Source organism: Hypanus sabinus, chromosome 28 (genome assembly GCF_030144855.1).
Source record: "Hypanus sabinus isolate sHypSab1 chromosome 28, sHypSab1.hap1, whole genome shotgun sequence".
Lineage (NCBI taxonomy): Eukaryota > Metazoa > Chordata > Chondrichthyes > Myliobatiformes > Dasyatidae > Hypanus > Hypanus sabinus.
This window is the reverse complement of record NC_082733.1, coordinates 36,114,921-36,142,233: the sequence shown is the minus strand read 5'-3', so window position 1 is coordinate 36,142,233 and position 27,313 is coordinate 36,114,921. Positions and strand designations below refer to the sequence as shown.

The window sequence follows — 27,313 nt, the reverse complement described above, 5'->3', positions numbered from 1 at the left end:
GATACACACAGACAAGCGTAGGCACAGACACAGACAGATGCAACACACACACACTCACAGATACGCACAGATACACACAGACAAGCGTAGGCACAGACACAGACAGATGCAACACACACACACTCACAGATACGCACAGATACACACAGACAAGCGTAGGCACAGACTGTGGTGAACTATGTGCCTGTCGGGACACGCCCCTGCTGACTGCTCCTGTGGCTCCTCCCACAGGCCCCTGTATAAAGGAGACCTGCGGCCTGAAGATCGGCCTCAGTCTCCAGGACCTTGTATGATAGACACTCACTCCTGGTTCCTTCTTCCAGTCAATAAAAGCCGATATCTCGCCTACGTCTCAGTGTGAGTTATTGATGGTGCATCACAGACACAGACAGATGCAACACACACACACTCACAGATACGCACAGATACACACAGACAAGCATAGGCACAGACACAGACAGATGCAACACACACACACTCACAGATACGCACAGATACACACAGACAAGTGTAGGCACAGACACAAAGCAGAGTAAGACTTTGTATTTAGAGATACAAAGCAGAGTATGACTTTCTGGTCCTTCAATCCGTGCCATGCCAGCAACCCCTAGCAACCCCGATTTAACCCTAACCTAATCACAGGTTGCAATGACCAATTTATCTACCCAGTACATCTTTGGACAGTGGGAGGAAGCTGGAGCATCTGGGGAAAACCCACACATTCCATGGGGAGGATGTATGGATACTCCTAACAGAGGGCACCGGATTTGAACTCCGGTCTCCAATGTCCTGAGCTGTAATAGCAGTGCACTAATTGCTGTGCTACCGTGATGCCCAAATATATATATATACACACACACACACACACACACACACACACACACACACACACACACACACACACACACACACACACACACACACACACACATCCACACCCCTAAATTCATGACCAAAATGTTCTCTACTTGTATAATTATTCTGTTGTATTTCTTTATTTTCCTCTAAGTGCCTGCAAGAAAAAGAATCTCAAGGCGGAATACGATGACATATAATAAATTTACATTTGACTTTTGGTACTTATTTGAAAAAAAAACTTAGTGTTCTTTCTGCTTCTGATCAGTGCCAAGCATTTTGCAATCCTGAGATTGTCCATATGGTCACTGTTTCTGCTGACACAAGGTGTCCAGCCCACGTGAAGAGCCATTACATGAGACAGATCAACCACACAGTCTGTCGAGCTCCATGCCGGTACTCTCAGGAACTCGAGCTGTGGATATTCTGGCAAAGGCACATCTCACAAATGCACAGAGTACTGCAGTCCACCTTCGTCGGCACAGGCGGTAGTGTCCACTTACTGACCTCTCCCTCTGTTGCAGGCTGGGGCTTCAGCATGGGGTCGTCCTTCCAATTCCACAGCTGGCGCCTGTTTGTCGTCGTGTGTGCGATTCCTTGCCTCTCTGCCCTCATTGGTCTTGTATTCATGCCAGAAAGCCCGCGATACTTACTCGAGGTAAGCACCCGAGAAACCGCAACTCTTGCACAGATCTCTAAGAGAGGCTGCCTAGACATGTTTCATTCTCAAGAAGTTTCACTTCCATCCTGGAATATCTTGTGTTGTACATTAAACTACAGTACTGAGCTATATATATGTGCCTAAAACTTTTGCACAGTACTGTATCTACTAAACGTTTACTAACATTAACAAAAACTGGGACTCACAGATATTGCTGTTTCCAGGATGGAGCTGGATGTCTTTCCACCATGTGCTTCAAATCAAATCACAATTAACCACACAGGAAATGATGTAAAAATTGGCTTATTGTCCTCTGTAAAAGTCTTAGGCGCACACCCACAATATATAGCTTGAGTGCCTAAGGCTTTTACACAGTACTGTATATTTAAATATACAAGCAGCGTTTGATGGCCCAGGGTCTATACTCATTGTAGTTTAGAAAAATGAGGGGGGAGGGATCTCACTAAAACCTATTTAATATTACAAAGCCCAGAGAGAGTGTACATATGGTGGATGTTTCCTATCATGGGGGAGTCTAGGACCAGAGGACACATCCGGAGAATAGAAAAATGCCATTTTAGAACTGAGAAGAGGTGAAGCTTCTTTAGCTGGATGGTGGTGGATCCGTGGAATTCATTGCCACATAGACGGCTCTGGAGGTCAGACTATGGATATATTTAAAGTGGGGTTTGATAAGGTTCTTAATTAGTCAGGGCATTAATCAGGGTTACGCAGGAGAATGGGGCTGAAGGGGAAAATAAATCAGCCACGATGGAATGCCGGAGAAAACTTGATTAACTAAATGCCCTAATTCTGCTCTTGTGTATTCTGGTCTTAATATATAGTGTGTACGGATGGTCTAAAAATGGAAATGTGCCTGGAAATGTGTCTTAATGGCATTGTTTGACAACTGTTGGGTTATTGAGGATCTGTAGCTCCAAAGTTAAGTTGGTCAGAAAATGTCATGATGTGTCCCAGTGAATCACCTTACGTTTGGAAAGCCGTTTCCTTCTGCACACGTTCCAGTCTGTGGTGTGAGTTGGGAAGCTTGTGGCCCTCAAGATGAACAGGGAGAGCACGTGTTCCAGTTGGGCCAATTAGGATGTTATGGGACATGGAAGATCATTCAGGATGTGTTAAGATTGTCCGGGATCAGTAGAGGTACTCCGGATATGAATCACATTCAGTTGGGGAGTAGGTACGCAGGCTCAAGCTGGAGATTGTGCAAGTGAGACCAGTGAGCCATGGGGGAAAGCTCACCAAAAAGGCAAAGGCTTTAGGTACAATGCTATACAGCTGTCTCATGTGTTGGAAGAATGGATTCCCACCATTGAGGGAGAGGAAGAAGCAATTAATGTCCACTTTACTTGAGTCAGAAGTGTGCACTGTAGGACATAAAATTGGAGGTCCCTGAGGTCGCATGTGTTGGAAGAATGGATTTCCACCATTGAGGGAGAGGAAGAAGCTATTAATGTCCAATTTACTTGAGTTAAAAGTGTGCACTGTAGGACGTGAAATTGAAGGAGGTCTCTGAGATCGAAATGGATGTCAGTGAAGACTGAGGGATTAGCAGGAACTGGGAACAGCAAGATATAGTGAATCCCACAAACAGCAATAGGAAAGAAACGGAAATCTTTTGATACTGCAACTTTCTAAAGTTAATGGTTCGTTAAATTTTTGTTTGATAGATTGGGAAGCATGACGAAGCCTGGATGATCTTAAAGCAGATTTATGACACAAACATGAGAGCTAAAGGCCATCCTGAAGCTGTGTTCACGGTGAGATGAAATAAACCTCAGCCAGGAGGGCTTTGAATGTGGTGATGTTTTTACTTTGTCACAGGAATCTTCTCCTTCTCCACACCAGTACTGTTCTCCAGGGATGAGAGCTCATACCCTCACTCTCTACCAATCTGTTCACTGCAGTGGCTTTGCGAAGAATTGCATTCTCTCCATCTCCTCCCTTCCCTGTTCCTCTCTCACTCTAGCCACTCGCTGTCTCCTTCCCCCGTCCACTATTCCCACTCAGCTATCACTGTAGCTCCTTCTCCCCATCCCTCTTCTCTCTCACATCTGCCTCATTTTCCAGCAGACTTTCTCCCTTGCTTCTCACTCTACATATTTCTTTCTAGGTCCTCTCTTTCTTGATCATCTTCTCTTCCTTCTCTAAATTGCAAGTCCCTACTTTGTTTCTTCTCTCGTACTTTCTCTCCCTCCACCAGAAATCATCCTTCCAAGTGTGCACCAGTCCTTCTAGACCTTTCTAATGCCACTTCCAGAAACACTACCCACCAGGTCAATCCTTACGTGAACTGAGGGGTGTTGAAACGGGCATGGAGGGATGGCAAAATATCAGCACCAATAAATCAATAACTTTATGTTATTTTTCAGGTATCCCATATAAAAACCCCAATACAAATGGATGAATTCATTGAGATTCAGAGCTCAACGGGTACTTGGTTCCAGCGTTGGCTGGTCAGGATTATGACTGTAGTGAAGCAGGTCTGTATAAAGCAAACACACTATGATACGACAATTCTTCTCACTGATGAGTTATTCAGGGAGTGTGAGAAAGTTTATCTGCTTGTTCTGTGGCCTAATTGCAGACTTGAACCTTTGTAGTTTAGAGGCCAATAAGTTTGATTTGTGAAAGAGCAAGGTACACAATGATTTTTGGATATCAGCTCTCAAATTCCTTCCCATGAATCCAATCATGACATTATGATCATGTCAATTCTAATTAAGTTAATGCTGTATGTGAACTGATGAAAGGTTGCAACCTGAAACATTGACTCTTTTTTCCCTCCATGGCTGCTGCCTGACTTGCTGAGTCTCTCCAGCATTTACTGTGTATGTGTGCCCAAAAGTATATTCACGTTAAAAATCAGATACCAAAGCTGTAATTAAAAATGTAGTCACTGATTAGTGAAGCTTCTGGAAGTACAGTAATGTGCAAAAGACATAGGTATATATATATATAGCTAGGACTTTTGCACACTACTATATTTGTCAACATGGAGCGGAGAGTGGGTTGGCAAATCTGGTGGGAGCAAAGTATGTTGGGAATGGTGAGGGTGGAGTGTGAGGGAGTGGTGTGGGACAGCTGGCAGGGAAGGAGTACCTGAGTTGGTGTGGTGCAGACACACCCAGCCTGAGATACGAGGCAAGGTCATTTGATTCCAAGCAATTGATTTATTGATCATTACAGGATGTCTCTCTGGTGCTTCCTGCTCGCTCCACTTTCCCTTCCCCTTTTCCTAACTATGATTCCCTTTTCCCTGTCCCCTTCCCATGCTCAGTCCACAATAGAAACTCATATCAGAATCAGGTTTATCATCACTCACTATGTCATGAAATTTGCTTTTTTTGCAGCAGCAGTACAGTGCAATACATAAAATTACTGCAGTATTGTGCAAAAGTCTTATGCACCTTCGATATAGATATGCACCTAAGATTTTTGCACAGTACTGTATATATTTCTAAAATAAAGACATGCATTCATTTAGTGCCTTTCATATGTATGTCCAATTACAATTTTAAGCTGCTGTCCATCTAACAATAGCAATAACATCAGCAAGTTTGCTGATGATACTAAGCTGGGTGGCAGTGTGACATGTGATGAGGATGTTAGAAGAATTCAGGGTGACTTGGATAGGCTGGGTGAGTGGGCAGATACTTGGCAGATGACGTTTAATGTGAATAAGTGTGAGGTTATCCACTTTGGGAGTAAGAACAGGAAGGGAGATTATTATCTGAACGGTGTAGAGTTAGGTAAGGGAGAAATACAAAGAGAACTAGGAGTCCTTGTTCATCAGTCACTAAAGGTGAATGAGCAAGTACAGCAGGCAGTGAAGAAAGCTAATGGAATGTTGGCATTTATTGCAAAGGGAATTGAGTACAAGAGCAAGGAAATCCTTTTGCATTTGTACAGGGCCCTGGTGAGACCACACCTGGAGTATTGTGTACAGTTTTGGTCTCCAGGGTTAAGGAAGGACATCCTGGCTGTCGAGGAAGTGCAGCGTAGATTCACGAGGTTAACTCCCGGGATGTCCGGACTGTCTTACACAGAGAGGTTAGAGAGACTGGGCTTGTACGTGCTGGAAATAAGGAGATTGAGAGGGGATCTGATTGCAACATGTAAGATTATTAAGGGATTGGACAAGATAGAGGCAGGAAATATGTTCCAGATGCTGGGAGAGTCCAGTACCAGAGGGCATGGTTTGAGAATAAGGGGTAGGTCATTTAGGACAGAGTTAGAGAAAAACTTCTCCGAGAGAGTTGTGGGGGTCTGGAATGCACTGCCTCGGAAGGCAGTGGAGGCCAATTCTTTGGATGCTTTCAAGAAGGAGCTAGATAGGTATCTTATGGATAGGGGAATCAAGGGATATGGGGACAAGGCAGGAACTGGGTATTGATAGTAGATGATCAGCCATGATCTCAGAATGGCGGTGCAGGCTCGAAGGGCTGAATGGTCTACTTCTGCACCTATTGTCTATTGTCTATAACAATGTAGAATGGGTGACGACCAATGGGCAACAACTCCCCACACAACCATGTGATAATCACCCATTTTTTACATGGCTTGGTCACATTGTGAAATCAATGTACGTTCGTCTAGAAGGTGGTGCTGGATCCTGAATGCTTTTGCAATCCAAAGGTTTTTTGGAAGCCAAGACAAAGGCATAAAATTTGTCGTTTACGGTCGTTTTAAGTGTTACAAGAACAAGAGATGAACAAAGAGGGAGGAGCTGAGAGAACCAACAAAAGACATGGAAAAAGTAGTTGTGGTCATATGCAAGTTCAGAGATAACAAAATCCCAGTGACAACTAGTCAGATTCAAGTGACGTGACACCCTTTACTAAGAGGCTTCTAGGAAAACACAGAAGCAAACTGAACCATAATTGTTGGAAAATTAACTGGACAATTACATACTTATATAAAAATTCAAGTAAACATAGGAAATTTAAATTACAAGAAAAAATAACAATTTTACACTCTAACCCAACAGTGTTCATATAGCAATTTTGCGGCATTTTTTGGAATCATCAACATTCCATCCACCACTTACGCTGCAGCTCATTCCACACTCTCACCATCCTCTGAGTGAAGTTTCCCCCTCAGGTTCCCCCTAAATATTTCACCTTTCGCCCTTGAACTTTAGTTCTTGTCTCACCCTACCTCAGCACTCCCTCTCTCTGCGTTTCACCTATCACCATCCACCTTGTAATTCTTCCTCCTCCCCCACCTTCTTATTCTGGCTTCTTCCCCCTTCCTTTCCAGTCCTGATGAAGGATCTTGGCCCGAAAAAATCGACTGTTTATTCCCATCCATAAATGCTGCCTGACCTGCTGAGATCCTGTATTGCTTAGTAGAAATAGCCTGCTTGCATTTAATCTATCTTTGCCCCTCATGATGTACACTCTTTACTCACTGTTGTGATGTCAATTTTATGGCAGCAGCGCTGAAGAGAATATCATCATCATCATTATGCGCCATGTTGTTTGACATAGGCAAGCATGGTCATCGGCCATGATCGTTCTTGGCGTTTTTCCTACAGAAGTGGTTTGCCATTGCCTTCTTCTGGGCGGTGTCTTTGCAAGACGGGTGACCCCAGCCAATATCAATACCACTGAAGAGAGTAGCATAAATTAAATCCAGTGCAGTTGGAGGTACTGAGCAAATCAAACAGCATCATTGCAAGGTAAACAGAGTTAATGTTTTAGGTCAATGATGTTTCAACATAAATGGAAAAGTTAAAGATAAAATATTTTTAAGATGCCAAATGCTTTATATATAACTTTTCCCAGTTCTGATGAAACATGAACTCTGTTTTCCTTCTACAGTATGTTTAGGTTTGAAAATGAAATCTGTCTGCATGAAGCCCAAGCTACTGAACTTAATAGATTGTTGTAATTCGGTTACCTAAACCAATCCAATATGTGTATTTCTCCAATGCTTCCCATCAAGATGGAGTCATGTAAGCAGGCTCTTCTCTGGTAATATTGCCTCTTATTTACTTATAGCACACAGATGTAGAAGGATTCTTCATTGCTGCTTCCATAACAGTTTTTTTTAACCAGTCAGGATTGCTAGCCTTGATCTAAACCCCTCAACCTGGACCACTCTTAGTGTGACCTCTACCCTGTGACCTGTTTGGCATGGGTGACCCTAACAAGAGCCAAAGCAGAAAGGCCTGATTCCAGCCAACACAGCTCTCCAGTCCTCCAAACCCTGTGACAAGGTTGTGGTCCTCTTGGAGGAAATATTACCTCATCTCCTGAGTAATTCTAGCATCCAAGGCTTTTTTGTTTTTAATATCTATGTTCATTTCTCTGACATTTGATATTCCTTTTTGCTTGCAGGTCTGGCAGAATATGCTGCTGTGCTTTTTACCCAAGTACAGGATGACAACTCTTTTCCTGGCGGTGGTTTGGTTTACTTTGTCCTTCAGGTTAGTGTTGATCAGAAGCAAAATGTTAACAGGGAGAAGTTAGTTTGATGTGGTTTGATGGACTCTGGATCAATGGAATCTTTGGCGTTACTGCTGCTTGCATGATGGGGGTTGGGGGGTAGGTGTGGAGGGGGGACTTTGGGGCTTTGATGCTTCTATCATTCTATGGGGTTTCTTTGTTTCATGAACTTCTGTGAAGAGGACAAATTTCACGCTATTTACATACTCTGATATTAAATGTGCTTTGAAACTTTGAACTTTAAAGTTAGCTTTTCTGTTTTGGTGAATGCTCTGCTCACAGATGGATTGGATATCCAAGGTAATGGAACACCATCCCACGAGTTCACTTTCATCTGCTCTATCAAAAACAAGCAGGAAAGGATAGACTCAACGGTGACCCACAAAGATCTTCAACATTATGAAAGGCTTTGATAGGGAGATATCAGGAAGATATCTCTATCTGAAACAAAAACCTGGAGGTCATAGTTATACATTAGCCACCAATAGATCCAATAGTTTATTGAGGAAAAATTTCTTTTCCTGAGTATGATTTGAATCTTCCTCATGATAGCATTGTGATATAAGATGGCTAGGTTTTGTAACACTCAACAGGAAGGTGTCCTCACTGGGAGCATAGAGACAATGGAAAGATCAGAGCAGTTTTGAGGAGATGTTTTTATCACTCAGGGAGTGGTAGGAATCTGGAACTCACTGCCTGATGAGGTGATGGATCTATATATGCTATTTATAGATGTTGGTTGTCCATCATATCCAACAGTGACAGGAAACCTATGCGGGGGAGAGTTTTTAAGCTGAAAAATCCGTCGTACTGGAGCAGTTCCACTTTCCCAATCTGGGAAGTCTGTGTCCAGTGGTATGAATAGCTGTCACAACTGGGATCTTTTTTGGTTACCGTAGAAGACTGTGACTTCTTCTGTGCCTCATCATGCCCCTTGCTCTCTATGAAAGCGCTGCAGGATCACTTTCCTGGCCGTTGGATCACACTGTTGATCTCTTCCACTCAGTCCTCCGGAGCTAACTTCACATGCTAGGATAGGCATGCCCTTATCTCACTGAAATATGAAGTGCACCGGCTACCCTCGCTAGGTTTAACCTGCCTGTATAGCAGGGTGTGGCCACTGCCACATGCAAACCGACACTTGGAGCCATAGGTGAGGGCTGAGTGTCTGGTGGGGCCTAAGCTGAGTGAGCTGCCCCAGAACTGGCACAAGTATTAGTATATACTAATATATATTTATGGAGAGCAAAGAGCAAGACAAGGCACTGAAGAAGTCACGGTCATCCACAGCAAACAAAGAAGACTCCAGGTGTGATGAATTTTCGTATCACAGATTCCAGATTTTTGAGGTAGAGAGGGTGGAACTGTCCCAGTGCAACAGCTTTTCCTCTTTAAAAACCTTACTGCACAGGTTTCCTGTCATCGTCAGATACAAAAGGCAACACACACGTACATACACAGCCACACATACACACACACACACTGTACATATAGGTATATATAAATAATATGATGATATTCTGTGTGTATATACATAAAATACATGTACTATGATACTGTGCAAAAGTCTTAGGTGTCCTAGCTACAGGGTAGATATATGTGCCTAAATCTTTTGCACAGTATAATATATATTTTAAATATACATGTACTATGTATTATTTATATTAATGTATACATTTGTGCCATAACCCATTGAACAAGAAATGGGAAGTCAGATCCGATGATTTGCTATTTCTCAACTAATATGGACATAATGGAGCAAATTGTCTCCTCCTTCATCAGAAACCTTTGTGATCCTATGATTGTGTTGTGTACAGGGAAAAAAATCCACAATTTCCACAGATAATCTTCAAGTCTTCCAATCCAGTAAATGCATAAAGTAAGACAGTAGTAAATGATAGAAACTCTGCAGAGGATTTCACAATAAAAGGAAGATTTGTGAATTAACCATTAGTTTAATTTTAAAATTCTGAAGAAACTTTTAATTGCAATGTTATTTTTAAGAAACTGGAGTGTCAACTGCAGTCTGGTGCTATTAATTTCAGGTGCATTTATAAAACGAAACCTATGATTCTGCAGATACTGGAAAACCAGAGCAACACATGCAAAATGCTGAAGGAACTCAGCAGGTCAGGCAGCATCTATGGAAATGAATAAACAGCTGACATTTCAGGCTGAGATTCCTCATCGGGACCAGAAAGGCGGGGAAGACATCAGATTAAAAAGGTGTGGTGAGGGAAAGGAGGACGAGCTGAAAGGTGATAGGTGAAGACATGGTTGAAGAGTCAGTGGAGAGCAGTGAGAGAGGGGTTTCACTGAATTTCCATTGAAGATAAGATTTGAACTTCTGCAGAGTAGGCATCCTTCGAAGAGACTTTGTAGTGGAGCAGCAAATCATAAACACAAGCGATTCTGCAGATGCTGGAGATCCAAAGCAACTTATACAAAATGCTGGAGGAACTCAGGGAACATCTATAGAAATGAATAAACAGTTTACGTTTTAAGCTGAGACCCTTCATCAGGACTGGAAAGGAAGGGGGAAAGTGCCAGAATAAAAAAAGATGGAGGAGCAGAAGGAGGACTTTTTAGAGGATTTTAGGTGTAGCCAAATGGGTGGGAAGGGCAAAGGGCTGAAGAAGAAGGAATTTGATGAGAGAGGAGAGTGAACCATGGGAGAAAGAGAAGAAGGAAGTACACCAGGGGGAGGTGATAGGCAGGTGAGGAGAAGAGGTAAGAGGCCAGAGACCGGAGTGGGGAATAGAAGAAGGAGGAAGAGGGAAAGGAAAAAGAAAAGAAGGAGCAAAAAATTACTGGGAGGAGAAATCGATATCCGTGCCATCATGTTTGAGGCTACCTAGATGGGATATGAGGTTTTGCTGCTCCACGTTGAGAATGGCCTCATTGTGGCCAAAGAAGAGGCCTTGGACCAACATGTTATAACAGAATTGGGGATAGGAATTAAAATAGTTGGCTATTGGGAAATTACACCTTTGCAGATGGAGTGAAGGTGCTCAACAAAGTGGTCCCTCAATGTACCTCGGGTCTCACCAATGTAGAGGAGGCTGCTTAAGGAACACCGGATACAGTAGAGCACCCCAACAGACTGGCTGGGGAAGTGTTCCCTCACCTGGTAGGATTGTTTGGGATTCCAAATGGAGGTGAAGGAGGAGGTGAATGTATAGGTGTAGCATTTCTGTTGCTTGCAGGGATCCGTGACAGGAGGGAGATTAATGAGGAACGATGAATGGACAAGTGAAGCACAGAGGGAGTGATCTCTGTGGAAAACAGAGATTGGGGAGGAAGTAAAGCTGTGTTTGGTGGTAGGATCCTGGTGAAGATGGTAAAAGTTGTAGAGAATAATGTTTTGGATGTGGAGGCTCATGGTATGATAGGTGAGGACAAGAGGAACTCTATCTCTGTTTAGGTGGTGGGAAGAAGTGGTGAGCACAGATATCTAGGGGATGGAGCAGTTACACGTGAGGGCAGCATCAATGATGAACCTATAATTCACCAGAGGAAGCTCTCATGTAAGCGCAACCTTGCCCCTTCCTAATTTGCAGAAGGCCGTCCTAGGAGGTGCAGTTAAAAACTCTCACCCTCAGCTTCTTGATGAGCAATTGACTCCCAGAGCACTGGGTGTCAACAAATAGAGAAGAAAATGAGATGAATAGGGAACTGATTAGTGGTTCCCGACCAGTGTGTGCACTCTCCATAAAAGATACTCTTGTGTCACCCTTACCCCAATGACATCATCTCATGCTCCTTTTAAAGAAATGTGGATGTCTTGGGGATTCCAAGTGACTGCTAGCAACCACACAGCTGTAGCAGATTTTAATTCTTTTTTAGTTTTGTCAATGTAAAATTGGATTCAGTGAGAGGTAGCAGATAGGTTATAAGGAAGAATGAATGAGGGAATGGGATTCTTTGTTAACTGGTGTAGACTCAATGGGCCAAATAGCTTCCTCCTATGACAAAAGGAATTGATTACTATTAAGCTCCTCACACGATGCCCTATGTTCACCAACTCTTCCTTGCTGGTAATCATTGTTATTGAACTTAAGAATATGTACAGTCTTTTGTCACAATAATGTTCATGTCAATAAAGCAAGCTAACTGATAAGTAAAATGAATAATGATTCCAGGCTGGCTGTGGTTATCAAAACTCGAGGGAGTTAATTAGAGGCTGTAGCTCCTTTTAGAACTGCTTAAATTTGAAATATTCATTTTTCATGTTCTTTTTTCCATTAACGTGCTTCTATTGGACAGGCAGTGTCACCTGGGAGAGGTTCTAGTAACTAGGGAAATACGTTTAACTGTGTGCTGAACCATGCTTGATTTGGGCTCCACAGCTACTATGGACTGACTGTGTGGTTCCCAGACATGATCAAGTACTATCAGAATGAAGACTATGAATCCAGAATGAAGACGTTCCACCAGGAGAGAGTTGAGCACTTCACATTCAACTTCACACTGGAAAACCAGTTACACACAGAAGGAGAGTACATTAATGTCAGGTGAGCCCACTGAATGAACATCACTCATCCCATTATGACTATCTTAGTCTGCTCACGATAATGACCCAATTCATTCTGGATTAATATTCAAGAGGTTCATCACTGCCTTCTTCAAGCATAACCATTGGTCAAGTAAGAAAAAGGGTGCTTGGAATCAAAACTTTGGCCCTTGTGATAACTTATGATCTTCTGGGGCATCATCTTGTACACTCAGTGCCCACTTTATTATGTACACCTCTGCAACTCACAAACAAGAGAAAATCTGCAAATGTTGGAAATCCAAGCAACACACACACACACAAAATACACCTATACAACCACTCATTATTGCAAGTATCTAATCAGGCAATCATGTAGCAACAACTCAAGGCATAAAAGTATACAGGCATAGTCAAGAGGTTCAGCTGTTGTTCAGTCCAAACATTAGAACGGTAAAAAAAAAAGTGATTTAAGTGACTTGAGCATTGAAATGATTGTTAGTGCCAGATGGGGTGGCTTGAGTATCTCAGAACCTGCTGTTCTCCTGGAATTTTCACATACAACATTCTCTAAAGTTTATAGAGAGTTGTGCAAAAAAATAAAAGCAAGATCCAGTGAGCAGCAATGTGGATGAAAATGACTTGTTAAAGAAAGAGGTCAGTGGAGAATAGTCAGACTGGTTCAAGCTGACAGTAACTCAAATAACCAACTTTTGTGCAGAAGAGCATCTTTGAATACATAACATATTGAACCTTAAAGTAGATGAGCAACAGCAGAAGAAGACCCTGAACATTGTACAGGAGGCACCTCATAAAGTGGTCACTGAGTGTAGGTTCAAATCTACCAGAGCAGCTGAGGAATTTAAATTCAAATTCAATCATTTTGAAATCATAAAAAAAGACATACATTTGCTTCTGGTTCCCTGTGGCTCCTGCAGGCAGGAACTCTGCAGTGCTACTCAGACAGGACTCTGTGTAACTTTTGAGCCACCTTGCCTCCATTCCTTCCCTCTTCAGTTCAGGAGCAAATGGAAGTAGTCAAAAAATATAAGTGATCTCTTTTATTGACTTCTTCCTGGATAGGTTCATCGGGATAAAATTCAAATCTGTGACCTTTGAAGACTCTCTGTTTGAGGATTGCTACTTTGAAGACATCACATCAACCAACACTCATTTCAAGAACTGTACCTTTGTGGCCACCATCTTCTATAACACAGGTCAGTCATCTGTACCAAGTGCGTTTTAGGCGGAGACCTGATAGTAATTTGCAACCAGTGCTCAAAATGTAGGTGAATTTTATCCTGATCTTGCTGAGTAGAGGTTGATTCCCTAGTAGATCAAGACTCACGTTGACTAGTTAGAATGAAACCCATCCCTTTATCCCACTCTCTTTAGGGACGAGTGTATGTAGCGTCAGCACAGGGTCAACAGTCTCAAAAACAGTCACTTTCTCCAAGCAGTAAACACCTCCATCCACTAACCAAACTCATAGCATACCACTACTTTATCATTTCCAGTCAGTCACGGTATGTACAGACACGCCTGTACCTTAGGCCACTTTATGAAAATACAATCAATCTTTTGTATATAAGCTGTGCTTTTTTATTATTGCATTATTTATCTTACTGTTCTTTTGTGCTGCATCAAATTTGGAGTAACAAGTTTTTTGTTCTTTATACTTGCGTATTGGAAGAGATTTTAAACAATCTTGAATCTTGAATTTTGAATTTAAATGCTGAAGTGATCCAGTACGCTTGGGAAGGTAACAGCAACACAAAAGGCACTGAAAGAACTTAGTGGCCAGGCAACATCTCTGGAGGGAAATGTTTCAGGTTGAGGAACATCCAAAACAGCGACTGATGCTTTCCCTCCGCAGATGCTTCCTGACCCATTGAGTTCCTCCAGCACCCTTTCTGTTGCTCTAAATTCCAGCCTATGCCCTTCTCTGGCACCTCCATTTGGAAAGGTAACAGTTATATTACAAACAATAATCCCTCCTTGGTAGTTGAGGACTTGAAAATTTTATTTTATTTATTTATTCAGATACAGCGTAGAATATGCCCCTCTGGTCCTTCAAGCTGCGCTGCCCAGCAACCCCCGATTTAGCCCTAACGAAATCACAGGTTAATTTACAATGAGTAATTAACCTACCAACCAGTACATCCTTGGACTTTGAGAGGAAACTGGAGCACTGGGAGGAAATCCATGTGGTCACTGGGAGAACGTACAAGCTCCTTAAAGGCAGGGGCAGGAATTGAACTTTGGTCACTAGCACTGTAAAGTGATGTGTGAACTATTATGCCACTGTGCCACCCTGTCTAGAACCTGGAACTTAACAATGCCAGTATCGGTGACCACGTAACAAACAGATGGCAAAGATGTCTGGTTCTTTGACATTGTTTAAGGAGTAAAATTAGGGCCCTTAATCCATGATATCAAAGTTCGAAGTCAATTTATTATCAAAGTATATATATATGTGTCACTATATACTACCCTGAGATTCATTTTCTGGCAGAAATACAATAGAATTAATGAAAAGCTACACACACACACACACACACACACACACACACACACACACAATGTCTGACAAACTAACAATGTGCAAAAGAAGAAAAACTGTGCAAATATAAAATATGCAAATAATATTAACAATAACAAATAAATATAAATAAATAATACTGAGGACATGAGTTGTAGAGTCCTTGAAATTAAGTCAATAGATGGTGGACTCCTTTGTGTGATTTCACACCACACTAAAATTCCATAGAGTCAGAGAACACTACAGCACGGAAAAAGTCCCTTCAGCCATCAATCTGCCTAGTCCCATCGAGCTGCATCCAGATGATAGTCCTCAATACCCCTCCTAGCCATATACATACACAAAATATTTTAACTGCTGAAATCGACTTTGCATCCACCACCTGAGCTGGCAGCTCCTTCCACACCCTCACCATCCTCTGAATGAAGAAGTTCCCGTAAACATTTCATTTTCATTTTTAGAATCTTTTTATTGGTACATAATCTTCTACAGCTATAAAATGATACAAAACTTCAACAGGTTAATATGTATACACTTAAAATAGCTGAAGAAAAAAAGCTGATCGTAATATATAAAAATGGAAAAAAAATTACATATATAGGAAAAAGAAGGAGAAAAAAGAACCCCATCTAACTAGGAAAAAACCCCACTGACTACAAAAAAAGGGGAAAACCCCATTAGGAATCAACCCCCCAGAGCAATACATTTGACCATCATCTAAATATATATAAAAAAGAGTCATCAACTGCCAATTCATATTTATAAAAAAATAAAATTGGAAGGAAACCATATAGAATAATTCAAATTAAATGATAATATTTGGCAAAAGAACCCAATCTTCTCTCAAAATTGAATCGAGGATCAAAAGTTCTACTAATTTTTTCCAAACTGAGACATAACATCACTTGAGAGAACCATTCAATTAATGTAGGGGAAGAGATATCTTTCCATTTTAATAAAATAGCCCTTCTTGCCAAAAATGTAACAAATGCAATTACATGTTGGTCTGAAGATGAAATACCCTGAATATGATGCAGAACTATTCCAAATAGAACAGTCAGTCTATTAGGTAGTAAATTAATTTTCAGAGCTTTAGAAATTGTAGAAAATAAAGATTTCCAAAACGATTTTAATGAAGAACATGACCAGAACATATGTGACAGAGTAGCTAATTCAGTTTTACATCTATCGTAGTAGTTGTCTATACTAGGAAATATTTTAGATAGTCTGACCTTTGTTAAATAATAACAGTAAACAATTTTAAATTGAATTAAACAGTGGTTGGCACATATAGAAGAAGAATTTACGTTTTTCAAAACTTGAAGCCAATCTTCATTAACAAAGGTCATATTAAGTTCTCTCTCCCAATCTTGTTTAATCTTTAGTGGTGGGTTCTCTTTTTGTGACAAAAATAAATTATAAATTCTGCTAATGGAACCTCTCACTAAAGGATTTAACTTCAAAATGGTATCCAACAAATCAGATTCTTGTAAATATGGAAACTTAGGTAAATATTGTTGTAAAAAATGTCTAACCTGAAAATATTGCAAAAAATGTGTATGAGTGAGAGAATATTTATTAACTCTTCAAAAGTCATCAATTGACCATCACAAAATAAATCTGTAAAAGAACGGATCCCTTTATTTCTCCATAGGAGAAAAATGGGGTCAGTTATTGAAGGTTTAAATGAAAAGTTTTGATATAAAAAACTAGACAACTTAAATTGTTTAAAATTTAAAAAATTATGAAACTAAACCCAAATCCATAAGGATTGTTGAATAACCAGGTAAAGATTTAAATTTGGAATTTTAGAGAGCTGTAAAGGTAATGAAGCTCCTCCCTTAAACATTTTATCATTCACCCTTAACACATGACCTTCAATTGTAGTCTGACCCAACCTCAGTAGAAAAAGACAGCTTGCATTTCCCCTATCTATACCACTCATAATTTTGTATACCTCTATCAAATCTACCTTCAGTCTTCTACGGTCCAGGGAATAAAGTCCTAACCTATTCAGGCTTTTCCTATAATTCACATCCTCAGGTCCCAGCAACACCCTTGAGAATTTCTCTGCGCTCTTTCAATCTTACTTAAATCTTTCCTGCAGGTCGGTGACCAAAACTGTACACAATACTTCAAGTTAGGCCTCACCAATACCTTATACAGTTTCAACATAACATCCCAGTTCCTACACTCAATACATTGATTTATGAAGACCTATGTACTAAAAGCTTTCCTTACGACTCCATCGACCTGTGACAACACTCTCAAGAAATTATGGATCTGTATTCCTAGATCTCTCTGTTCTACCACACTCCTCAGTGCCCTACTGCTCACCATGTAAGACCTACTCTGGTTGGTCCTCCCAAGTGCAGCACCTCACACTCGTCTGCATTAAATTCCATCCGCCATTTTTCAGCACATGACATATGTGAGTGATGATTAATCTGATTCTGATATGGGTCTCTATTGTGGATTGAGAGAAGGAAGAGGGTGGAGAAAGGAGAATCATGGTTTGGAAAAGGGAAAGTGAGATGGGAGGAAGTGGGAAGCACCAGAAAGACATTCCGTAATGATCAACAGACCAATTGATTGGAATCAAATGACCTTGCCTGGTATCTCAGGGCTGGGTGTCTGCACCCATGCTGCCCCCCCCCCAACACCCCGACACTCCTGCTCAGCTACCTGTCCCACACCCCTCCCGCGGCACTCCACCCTCACCATTTCAAAAATCATTTGCTTCTGCCAGATTTACAAACTCGATTTCTGCTCCACGTTGACAAATACAGTACTTAGGCATCCGAGCTAAATAAATGTGCCAAAGACTTTTGCACAGTTCTGTAGAAGCCAAACCTCAACAGACCCATCACCGATCCCTGCAGTTCACCACTAACTACAGGCCGCCAGTCAGGGAGGCAACCTTCAACAACCACTCTCTGGCTTCTTCTGTGAATCCAATTCACTACCTCATCTTGAATACCAAGCGACTGAACTTTCTTGACAAACATCTCATGTGGGACCTTGTCAAAGTCCATATAGCCAACGTTTAATATCTTGCCTTCAATTTTCCTGATAACTTCCTCAAACATCTCTATAACATTGGTTAGACATGACTTTCCATGCACAAAGCTATTTTGACTATCCCTAATCGGATCCTGTCTTTCCACATACTTATATATCCAGTCCTGTAGAATATCGTCCGATAACTTCCTCACTGCTGATGTCAGGCTCACTGGCCTATAATTTCTTGGCTTTTTCTTAGAGTTTTTCTTAAACAACTGCAGTGACATCAGCTATCTTCCAATCCTCCAGCACCTTACACGTGTCTGTCTAAGGACGTGTAAAATATCTCTGCTAGGGCCCCTTCAATTTCTGCAATTGCCTCCCAGAGGTCTGATGGAACACATTGTGGATTCATCCACCCTAATTTTTCTCAAGACAGCAAACACCTCCTCCTCTGTAATCGGTGTAGGGACTATGACCTCACTGCTGCATGTTCTCACATCTAAAGACTTTGTGCCTGACTCCCAAGTTAATACAGATGCAAAAAGACAACTTATGATATCTCTCATCTCTTTTGGCTCCACACATCGATTAGCAGTCTGATCTTCCAGAGGACTAATTTTGCCCGTTGCTGTCCTTTTCCTCTTAATATATCTGTCCTTAGAAGTCCTTAGGACTCACCACCACCTTGTCTACCTGAGCAACCTCATGTCTTCTTTTAGCCCTCCTGATTTCCTCCTTAACTGTTCTTTTGCATTTATTATACTCCTCAAGCCCCTAGCTTGTTCCTGCCTGCCTCTACCTGCTACGCAGCTCCTTCTTTGTCTTAACCAGGCCTCAGTATCTCTCAACAACCAAGGTTCCCTAAACCTGTTATCCTTGCCTTTTATTCTGACAGGAGCACACAAACTCTGTACTCTCAAAATTTCACTTTTGAAGGTCTCCCACTTACCAAGTACTCCTTTGCCAGCAAACAGCCTGTCCCAATGCACACTTGCCAGATCTTTTCTGATACCATCAAAATAGGCCTTGAAGAGCATGGGCAGGTTGGCAGAGCGAATTAGGCAATGATCAGTTCAGTGGTCATAGCTACCTCCCAGGTAATCCTGACGTCCTTCTGGTGGCATACTCATGTGATGCCAGAACCAAATCAGGAGTGAAGTCTTGTGTATGCCACACAGATAAAAACAATTGTTGATTACATCCAAACATTGTGCCAGGAACTAGAATTAATTTTCTCTACTGCCCCCATACCAGCTAATTCCAGAAAATTGCCTATATGCAAAATCTGGCACTGACTTTGATGCCATCTCCTGCCCATTGTGTCTCACTGCAATGGCAGTGTCAAAGCATCTGATATCCTGAATGATGTGTAGGAGAGCCATTTTCATGCCTGCCACTGTCAGGACTGTCCATGAGGATCCTGAAACTCTATGTCCTATATTCATATTGAGTGGGAGTTACCTAAGCGTGATTTCGTTGAATGTGGCGATGGACAGTTCACACAGACTTGAGAGAGCAAGATCTTGATCCAGTGACAAGGGGAACTACAACCACAAAGCAGCCTCTGCCTCATGGAACATAGATACACTTGTGTTTAGGTATCTGTTAGCACAGAAACATTCGTAACAAACACCACTGGACTCAGGTGTGGAAGTTGTTACTCACAGCCTCTTTCTTGCCTCCCCCTTCCTCAATTCCATTGCTCTCTTTGACTTTGGTACCTTGGAACCTTGGGACAAAGTAAATTTATCATCTAAGTACATATATGTCATCATATACTACACTGAAATTCATTTTTGCAGGAAAATAAAATACAATGGAAGTTATAAAAACTATACATAAGCGGAGACTGACAAATAGCCAAATTATGCAAATAAGATAAAATAACTAGTACTGAAACCACGAGTTGTAGAGACCTCGAAAGCAAGCCCATAGGTTGTGGAATCAGTTCAGTGTTGTGGTGAGTGAAGTTCTCCACGCTGGTTCAGTAGCCTGATGGTTGAAGGGTATTAGCTGTTCCTGAACCTGGTGGAGTGTACTAAAGCTTCTGTACTCCTACTCAGTGGTAGCAGTGAGAAGAGAGCATGGCCTTGATGGTGGGGGTCCTTGATGATGGATGCTGCCTTCTTGTGGCAGTGATCCTTATAGATGTGCTCAGTGGTGGGGAGGGGCTGAGCTGTATCCAGAGAGTACTGCTCATATTTTATCACCTTCACTGTCTCTTTAAATTCCCCTGTCTGATATCGAGATTGGGCAGGTTAACAGCAGCAATAAAATATTGCAGAGAAGTGTTTCATTGTTTGTAGAACAACTTAAGCAGCAGTCATTTTCTAAATGGTGTCTGAATGATTCCATTATAGAAACTTGATGATTAAGATAGCATAATATATGACATTATAAAAATGTCAGCAATTTAATAATTTCCCAGTCAGGTTTGATTACATCTGTTACCTTGTGTAACAAACTGTAATGATTTTTTAGCAGATGTTGAGGTTTAAATTAATTGCATTTTTTTTGTAGCTTGTCTATGGTATTCGTAAAGATTTTAAAAGTTGATGGCTTAAATCTGAACAATGTGTGTACAGTATTTGTCCTATTTCAATATCCCAGGGATTTCCCTGTTGTTGGACACTGGACTGCTGACCACCTTGAATTTGGGAAAATTGGGCTGGGGAGGAAAATGGAGACAGATGGGTGGACAGATAAGAGAGCAGGTTTAATGATGGGATGGTTAACAGAAAGACACAAGGGTCTGAAGCGGGTATTGACCTGTACTGATCTGAATGACATCCAGTGCAGGGGAGTGAACATCTTTCCACTTCTGCCAAATTCCATTCCCATCGATCACTGGTCTCTGGCTTTTGATAGAACATAGAAAAGCATTGTACAGCACATGAACAGACCCTTTTGAACCGTGATGTCTGTGCTGAATGCAATACCAAATTTTGCCTCCAATCCCCGCAGATGGGGTTGGAGTCTGCGTATGAAATCTATGAACACAATCGGTGTTGGAGACTGAGTGAGTACGTGGATGGGAGGAAGGAAAGACGCTTGTTTTGTTGTTGTTGTTGCTTGTGTTGTTCGGTTGAGCATCATGACATGCTCTTTGGTGCTGGGACGTGTGGCCACACTTGGGGGGAGGTCCCCCCCCCCCGCATATCTTTAGGTTCTGTTGGTTATTAATGCAAATGATGTATTTTCTGTCTATGTTTTGATGTACAATAAAAAATATTCTGAATCTGAGTTGCAATAGAGATTCTTATCTAAAAGCCTCTTTAGCGGTACAATCATATCTGCTTCCATCAGCTCCCCTGCTAGCCCATTTCAGGAATTCACTACTCACTGTGTAAGAAATACTTCTGCCCTGCACATCTTTTAAACTTTCACCCTCTCATGTTAAATGATATCCTCCAGTGTTTGTCATTTCTACCCTGGGAAGAAATACTTTAACAGACTACACTAACTATGCCACTGATTATTTTAAAAACTATTAGGACTTTTAGCTTGGATCTGAAATGACATAATGTCCCAAACAACAGTCTGGTCCATAATAGTCAAAGTCAAACTAAACTTAATAATCGAAGTATGTTCTGTATATGTTACCATATACTAACTACTATGAGATTCCTTTTCATTTATAAGAAAAACAAAGATATGCAACAGAATTTGTGAAAAATGATACATAAACTAAGATGCCAAGCAATATTCACAAGAAGACAAACTGAATTAATTAATAATGAGAACATGATTTTTAAAGAGTCATTGAAAATTAGTCTGAAGTTTGTACAATCAGTTCAGGGTTGGCGTGAGTGAAGTTATCCACACAGGTTCATGGTTCAGGAGCCTGATGGTTCTAGGGTAATAACTTCCTGAACATGATGGTATGGGACCTAAAGCTCCTGTACCTCCTGCCTTATGGTAGTTGTGAGAAGAGAGCACGGCCCGGATGGTGGGGGTCCTTGTGGCAGTGCTCCATGTAGACGAGCTCAGCGGTGGGGAGAACTTCACCTGTGGTGTACTGGGATGCATCCATCGCTTTCTCTGGAGTTTTCCATTCCTGGGCATTGATGTTTTTTATCGGGCTGTGATGCAACCAGTTAGGATAGGGTGCAACTAGGAGATATTTAGTGAGGGTTTGCCACTATCAACTGGGGAAAATGCTTTATGTCAACCACGAAGGGCATCCCACAGTGAATCCTACTTAACTCCTGTGTATTTTCCAGATCTCTTCAAGACGAGGTTTTACAACAGCAGGTTTGTAAACAGCACGTTCCTACACAGCAAGGAAGGCTGCCAGATTGACTTCACCGATGATGCTGAAACTGCCTTTCTTACCTACCTGGTCAGTTTCCTAGGGTCTTTGGCTGTGTTGCCCGGAAACATTGTATCTGCCCTGTTTATGGATAAGGTTGGAAGGATTAAGATGATTGGTGAGTTATTGTTGGTTATTGTGGTTTCTTTTGTCATAATAGAAGGAAATACAAAGAGATATGGAACATCAATTGAATGTAAGAGTGAGGAGAAAGAGTGGCCCACTTGACTGCTTGAGACTGATAGGTTATTCAGGATGATCAAGGCTTATCCAGGAATGGGCGATTTCTTACTCATCCAATTAACAGGTTGACAAGGAGCTGGGGTTGTACATACAGGCTTCCCAGTGGGAACGTTCCCTCCGGGTTGAATCCTGTTTGTGTGCTGGGTGCTGACTCACTTCCAGGCCTTCAAAGTGGAACTGGATCGGCCCTCGGCTTCAAACAGGGTCACAGAGTGCAGGGGTAAATTCTCCACCGATCTTCCTGCCGGGCTGTTCTCGCATCATCTGACGGGATGAGGGAGCAAGTTTAAGGTGCTGGAAGAGGACATAGAACAGTACAGCACAGTACTGGCCCTTCAGCCAGCAACGTTGTGCTGAATTTTTAACCTACTCCAAGATCAATCTCACCCTTCCATCCCTCATTGCCCTCCATTTTTCTTTCATCCATGTGCCCATTTAAGAGTCTCTTAAATGTCGCTAATGTATCTGCCTCTGAGTGGCATCTATGAGTGTATCTGCACTCTCTGGAGTGCTGTTAAGACCCTGTTGAGTTTACTTACAGCAGAGATTGATAGATTTCTAGATATTAAAGGAATCAAGAAATATAATTTTTATTTTATTTATTTTATTGAGATAGTGAGGAATATGCCTTTTTGGCTCTTCGAGCTACACTGCCCAGCAGTCCCCCAATTTACACCTACTCTAATCATGAGGCAATTTACAATGACCAATTAACCTACCAACTGGAATGCCTTTGGACTGTGGGGGGAAACCAGAACATCTGGAGGAAACACGCACAGTCACAGGGAGAGTGTATAATCTCCTTATAGGCAGCAGTGGGAATTGAACCTGGGTTGCCTGTACTGTAACCATTGTACTAACCAATCTGCTACCAAGCCACCCATATAAAGATAGTGTAGGCAAAAAGAAGCCATAATTCTGAATAGCAGAGCAAATCTGAAAGGCTAGACAACCTATCCCTGCTTCTATCTCTGTGCTCTGAATTGCGCCATGTTATCTGTACTGTTCCTGACATGGCAACCGTTCCTTTGTTCACCTTGGCCTTTGCAGGGGGATCGATGCTGTTGTCAGCCATTACCTGCTTCTTCCTGTTTTTTGGGAGCAGCGAGTCAGCCATGATTGGAATGCAGTGTCTGTTCTGTGGGGTCAGCATAGCAGCGTGGAACGCATTGGATGTGATCACAGTGGAGCTGTACTCTACAGATAAAAGGTATGGCCATTGTCCAGCACATGACTGACCTATCTAGGACGTTACAGCACTAATGGAGAAAATCTCCCTGTTGGAGTAACTTGGTCCTTCTCATACAGGAGGATATATAAGTATACAAGAGATTCTGTAGATTGTGGAAGTCTTGAGCAATACACACAAAATTCAACAGGTCAAGCAGCTTCTATGGTGGGGAGTAAATGGTTAGGGGCTGAAATCTTTCATAAACATTTGATGCTACTTCGTAAGTCCTAATGAAAGGTGTCAGCACTTAATTGTTTATTCCCCTCCGTAGATGCTGCCTGACCTGCCAAGTTTCTCCAGCACTTTTTGGGTGTTGTGAAGGATATACAGTCTGCATTAGGTTTTTGGGGTGATCTCCTGTTGCAATTTACTAATATCAGCATCAAATATCCTCAATGTGGATGAGATGGAAAGTGATGAAACTCCACTTGAAATGCACCCACCCACACACTAACTCAATCCCAGCACCTCTACTTGGCAAGTCACACAGTTCAAGGACAATTCTTGACGGATGATAAATACTGGCCTTGCTAATGACATCCAGATTTTGTGAGTGAATCAGAAACTAAGTTTCTGCCACATTTCCCTAATTACATTAATGGTATTGTTACTGGTTTATTATTGTTACGTCTACCAATGAAAATCTTCGTTTCTGTGTCATCCAGGAAGATCATGCCATGCATACATTGATGTAGTAGAAAGAGTTAATTATATAAAACTTTGAACAGAATGGCACAGTAAGGGCCACATGGCCCATGAAGCTCTGCCAATTTTAACTTACCCACGATCAATCTAACCCTTCCCTCTTGTGTTGGTCCATAGCCCTTTATTTGTTCTTCTTCCTTGTGTCTAGCTAAGATTCTCTTAAATGTTCCTCATATATCAGACTCTATTACCACCTCTGACAGTGTATTCCAGAAATTTACTACTCTCTATTTAATGTCTATCTCTGACATCTCCCCTAAATTTTTCCTCCACTCATCTTAATTTGATATCTTCTGGTGTCAGCCATTACCATGCTGGGAAAAAGGGTCTGGTTGTCCATTTTATTTATGGCAGGGTTTCCCAGCCTGGTGTTCACAGATCCCTCAGTTAATGATAAAGGTCCATGGTGTAAAAAAGGTTGGGAACCCCTGATCTATGGGTTTTATAACCTTATACCACCAGCATCAATTTGTCTATCATTTTCCTTCGCTCAAAAAAGAAAAGTCCTTTCTCTCATACCTCTCATAAAGGTCTCTCATACCTTTTCTCATATGTTCTTGAATCCTAGTAAGTTCCCTATGCATCCACTTCCACATCCTTGCTATAATGAGGTGACCAGAACTGAACATAACACTCCAAGTGTGCCTAACCAGAGATTTATAGAGCGGTGACATTGTATCGTAACTCTTGAACTCAATCCCTTGAATAATGAAGGCTAGCACATGATGTGCCTTGTTAACCACCCTTTTAACTTGCACAGCAACTTCAAGTGATCTGCAGATCTGGACCCTAAGATCCTCTGTTCCTCCTGCCGGAAACATTGTTCTCAGCCTCCAAGTTCACCCTTCCAAAGTATATCATTTTGCACTTTTCTGGATTGAACTCCATCTGCCGTTTGTTAGCCCAGCTCTGCATGCTCTCTATGTCCCGTTGTAACCTATGTCAATCTTCTGCACTATCCACATTCTACACTATCCGAAATGTGACCAACCTTTGTGTCATCTGTAAATTCACTATCCTGCCCTTCCACTTTCTCATCCAAATCACTTATTAAAATTAACAAGAGCAAAACAGGCCCCTGTGGAACACCACTATTCCAGGCAGAATACATTCTATCTACTACCATGCACTGGCCTTCCATGGGCTTTATGTTATAGATACAGAGAGAGTGGAGAAATGAAGAGCAAGGGCCACAACAAGGTAGGTTAGGAGACCAACAGCTCATCATCATGTGAGAGATTCATTCAACAGTCTGATTATGGCAGGATGGAAGCTACCCTCAAGCCTGATGCTCTCAATGGAAACAGGGAGAAGAGAGCACAATCAGGGTAAGAGATGTCCTTGATTTTCCCGAGACAGTGGGCTGTATAGACAGTAATAGCTACAACTCTGATAAAATACTTCAGCTGAAAAGCACTAACAATGCAGAAAGAGTGGAAAGGCTGTGAAAATGTACGTCTCTCCGTGTGATAATGGAATTTAATTTTTTTGTTTTTCTTTCCTCAGAGCAACAGCATTTGGAATTCTGAATGGACTCTCCAAGTTTGCAGCCATACTGGGTATATCTATATTTGCCTCCTTCGTGGAGATAACTAAGGTGATCCCCATCTTGCTGGCTTCTATCGCGTTAGTGGGAGGTGCCCTGCTCGGCCTCCGGCTTCCCGAGACCCGGGAGCAAGTTCTGATGTGAGAGGCTTCTCCAACCCATTCTGGACTCACAGTATATGCACAGCTGCTAACCACATTCCTTACAGCCTAAAGCATCCACTCCACCATCTGTGCTTTCTGAGACTGGACATACTTGTGGTATCTGTACACTTAATACGGTTTCATGTAGCTAGTTAATGTGTATTTACAGAAGTTGTCCTGTACAAATACTCTTTAGGCTGGGATGGGGGAGGTCAGAAACCATCAGAAGTGTTGTCTTTGCTCAGTGTTTCATGCCTCTAATTTTAATTTCTCTTTCTTCTTTGTTAACCTTTGTACATCTAGACTTGACCCCTTGAAGGGTCGGTGCCCTGCTCTCAGTTAATGGGTCCATCGATGGAATTTCTGCCATGCATACTTCTTGCCAACTTGATAAGGTGTTGACATCTGCGGCAGGGGAGAGGAATCCATGTCCCTCCCCACTGTAGATCACAACTGGCAACCCTGAATCGGGTTGTCCCTGGTGCGATGGCACATCTTTAAGGGCCACACCATCAGTCTGACTGGTAACTCTCAGCTTCTTCTTCAGAAATGGACGACCATTAGGATGTCCTGAGAAAGCCTGCCAAGGGGTGCACTGGGCCTCTGTCATCGGTTCTAGAAGGCCTGTCAGTGCCGCGTTAGTGGTTGCAAGTGAGTGGTGGGGCGAAGTGGCAACTCTAGTGGCCCAGATCCAATCCTGACCGGCGGTGCTCTCTGCGTGGAGTGTGCACGTTCTCCCTGCATCCAGATTGTCCCATTTCCTCACCCATTCCAGTGATGTCAGGTTTGGCAGGTTAGTGATGCACTGTGAACTGAAACTTGTGTATCCCCAGTGAGGAGAACGAAGTAGAATTAGAGTTGGATCTCAATGGTTGGTGAGGGCCTGCTGGGTTTGAAGGGCCTACTTCCATACGGTAGGACTTCATGACTCTATGTGAGTGGGTGCACAGAATGCCATGTGTGGATTGTGCTGGAGGTAGATACATCAGGGGTATTTAAGGGGTTATTATAAAGGCATGTTTATTTATTGGGATACAACATGGAATAGCTCCTTCAACTCAGCAACTTCTGCTTAATCCTAGCCTCATCACGGGACAATTTTACAAT

General features: G+C 42.0%; 1 protein-coding gene across 3 annotated transcripts in view; it reads left to right on the top strand.

The window, feature by feature from the left end:
* Positions 1-26,207, top strand: part of LOC132382364 (synaptic vesicle glycoprotein 2B-like) — a 68,484-nt gene extending 42,277 nt beyond the window's left edge. For 2 of the 3 annotated variants that reach the window (XM_059952483.1, XM_059952486.1), the window contains 9 exons: positions 1,380-1,513; positions 3,205-3,294; positions 3,907-4,017; positions 7,879-7,967; positions 12,336-12,500; positions 13,562-13,695; positions 22,250-22,456; positions 23,632-23,791; positions 26,024-26,207. In XM_059952483.1, the coding sequence (XP_059808466.1) occupies positions 1,380-1,513; positions 3,205-3,294; positions 3,907-4,017; positions 7,879-7,967; positions 12,336-12,500; positions 13,562-13,695; positions 22,250-22,456; positions 23,632-23,791; positions 26,024-26,207 (1,274 nt within the window). The remainder of the gene's footprint in view (positions 1-1,379; positions 1,514-3,204; positions 3,295-3,906; positions 4,018-7,878; positions 7,968-12,335; positions 12,501-13,561; positions 13,696-22,249; positions 22,457-23,631; positions 23,792-26,023) is intronic. The other variant, XM_059952484.1, reaches the window with a different exon arrangement.
* The last annotated feature ends 1,106 nt before the right edge of the window (positions 26,208-27,313 follow it).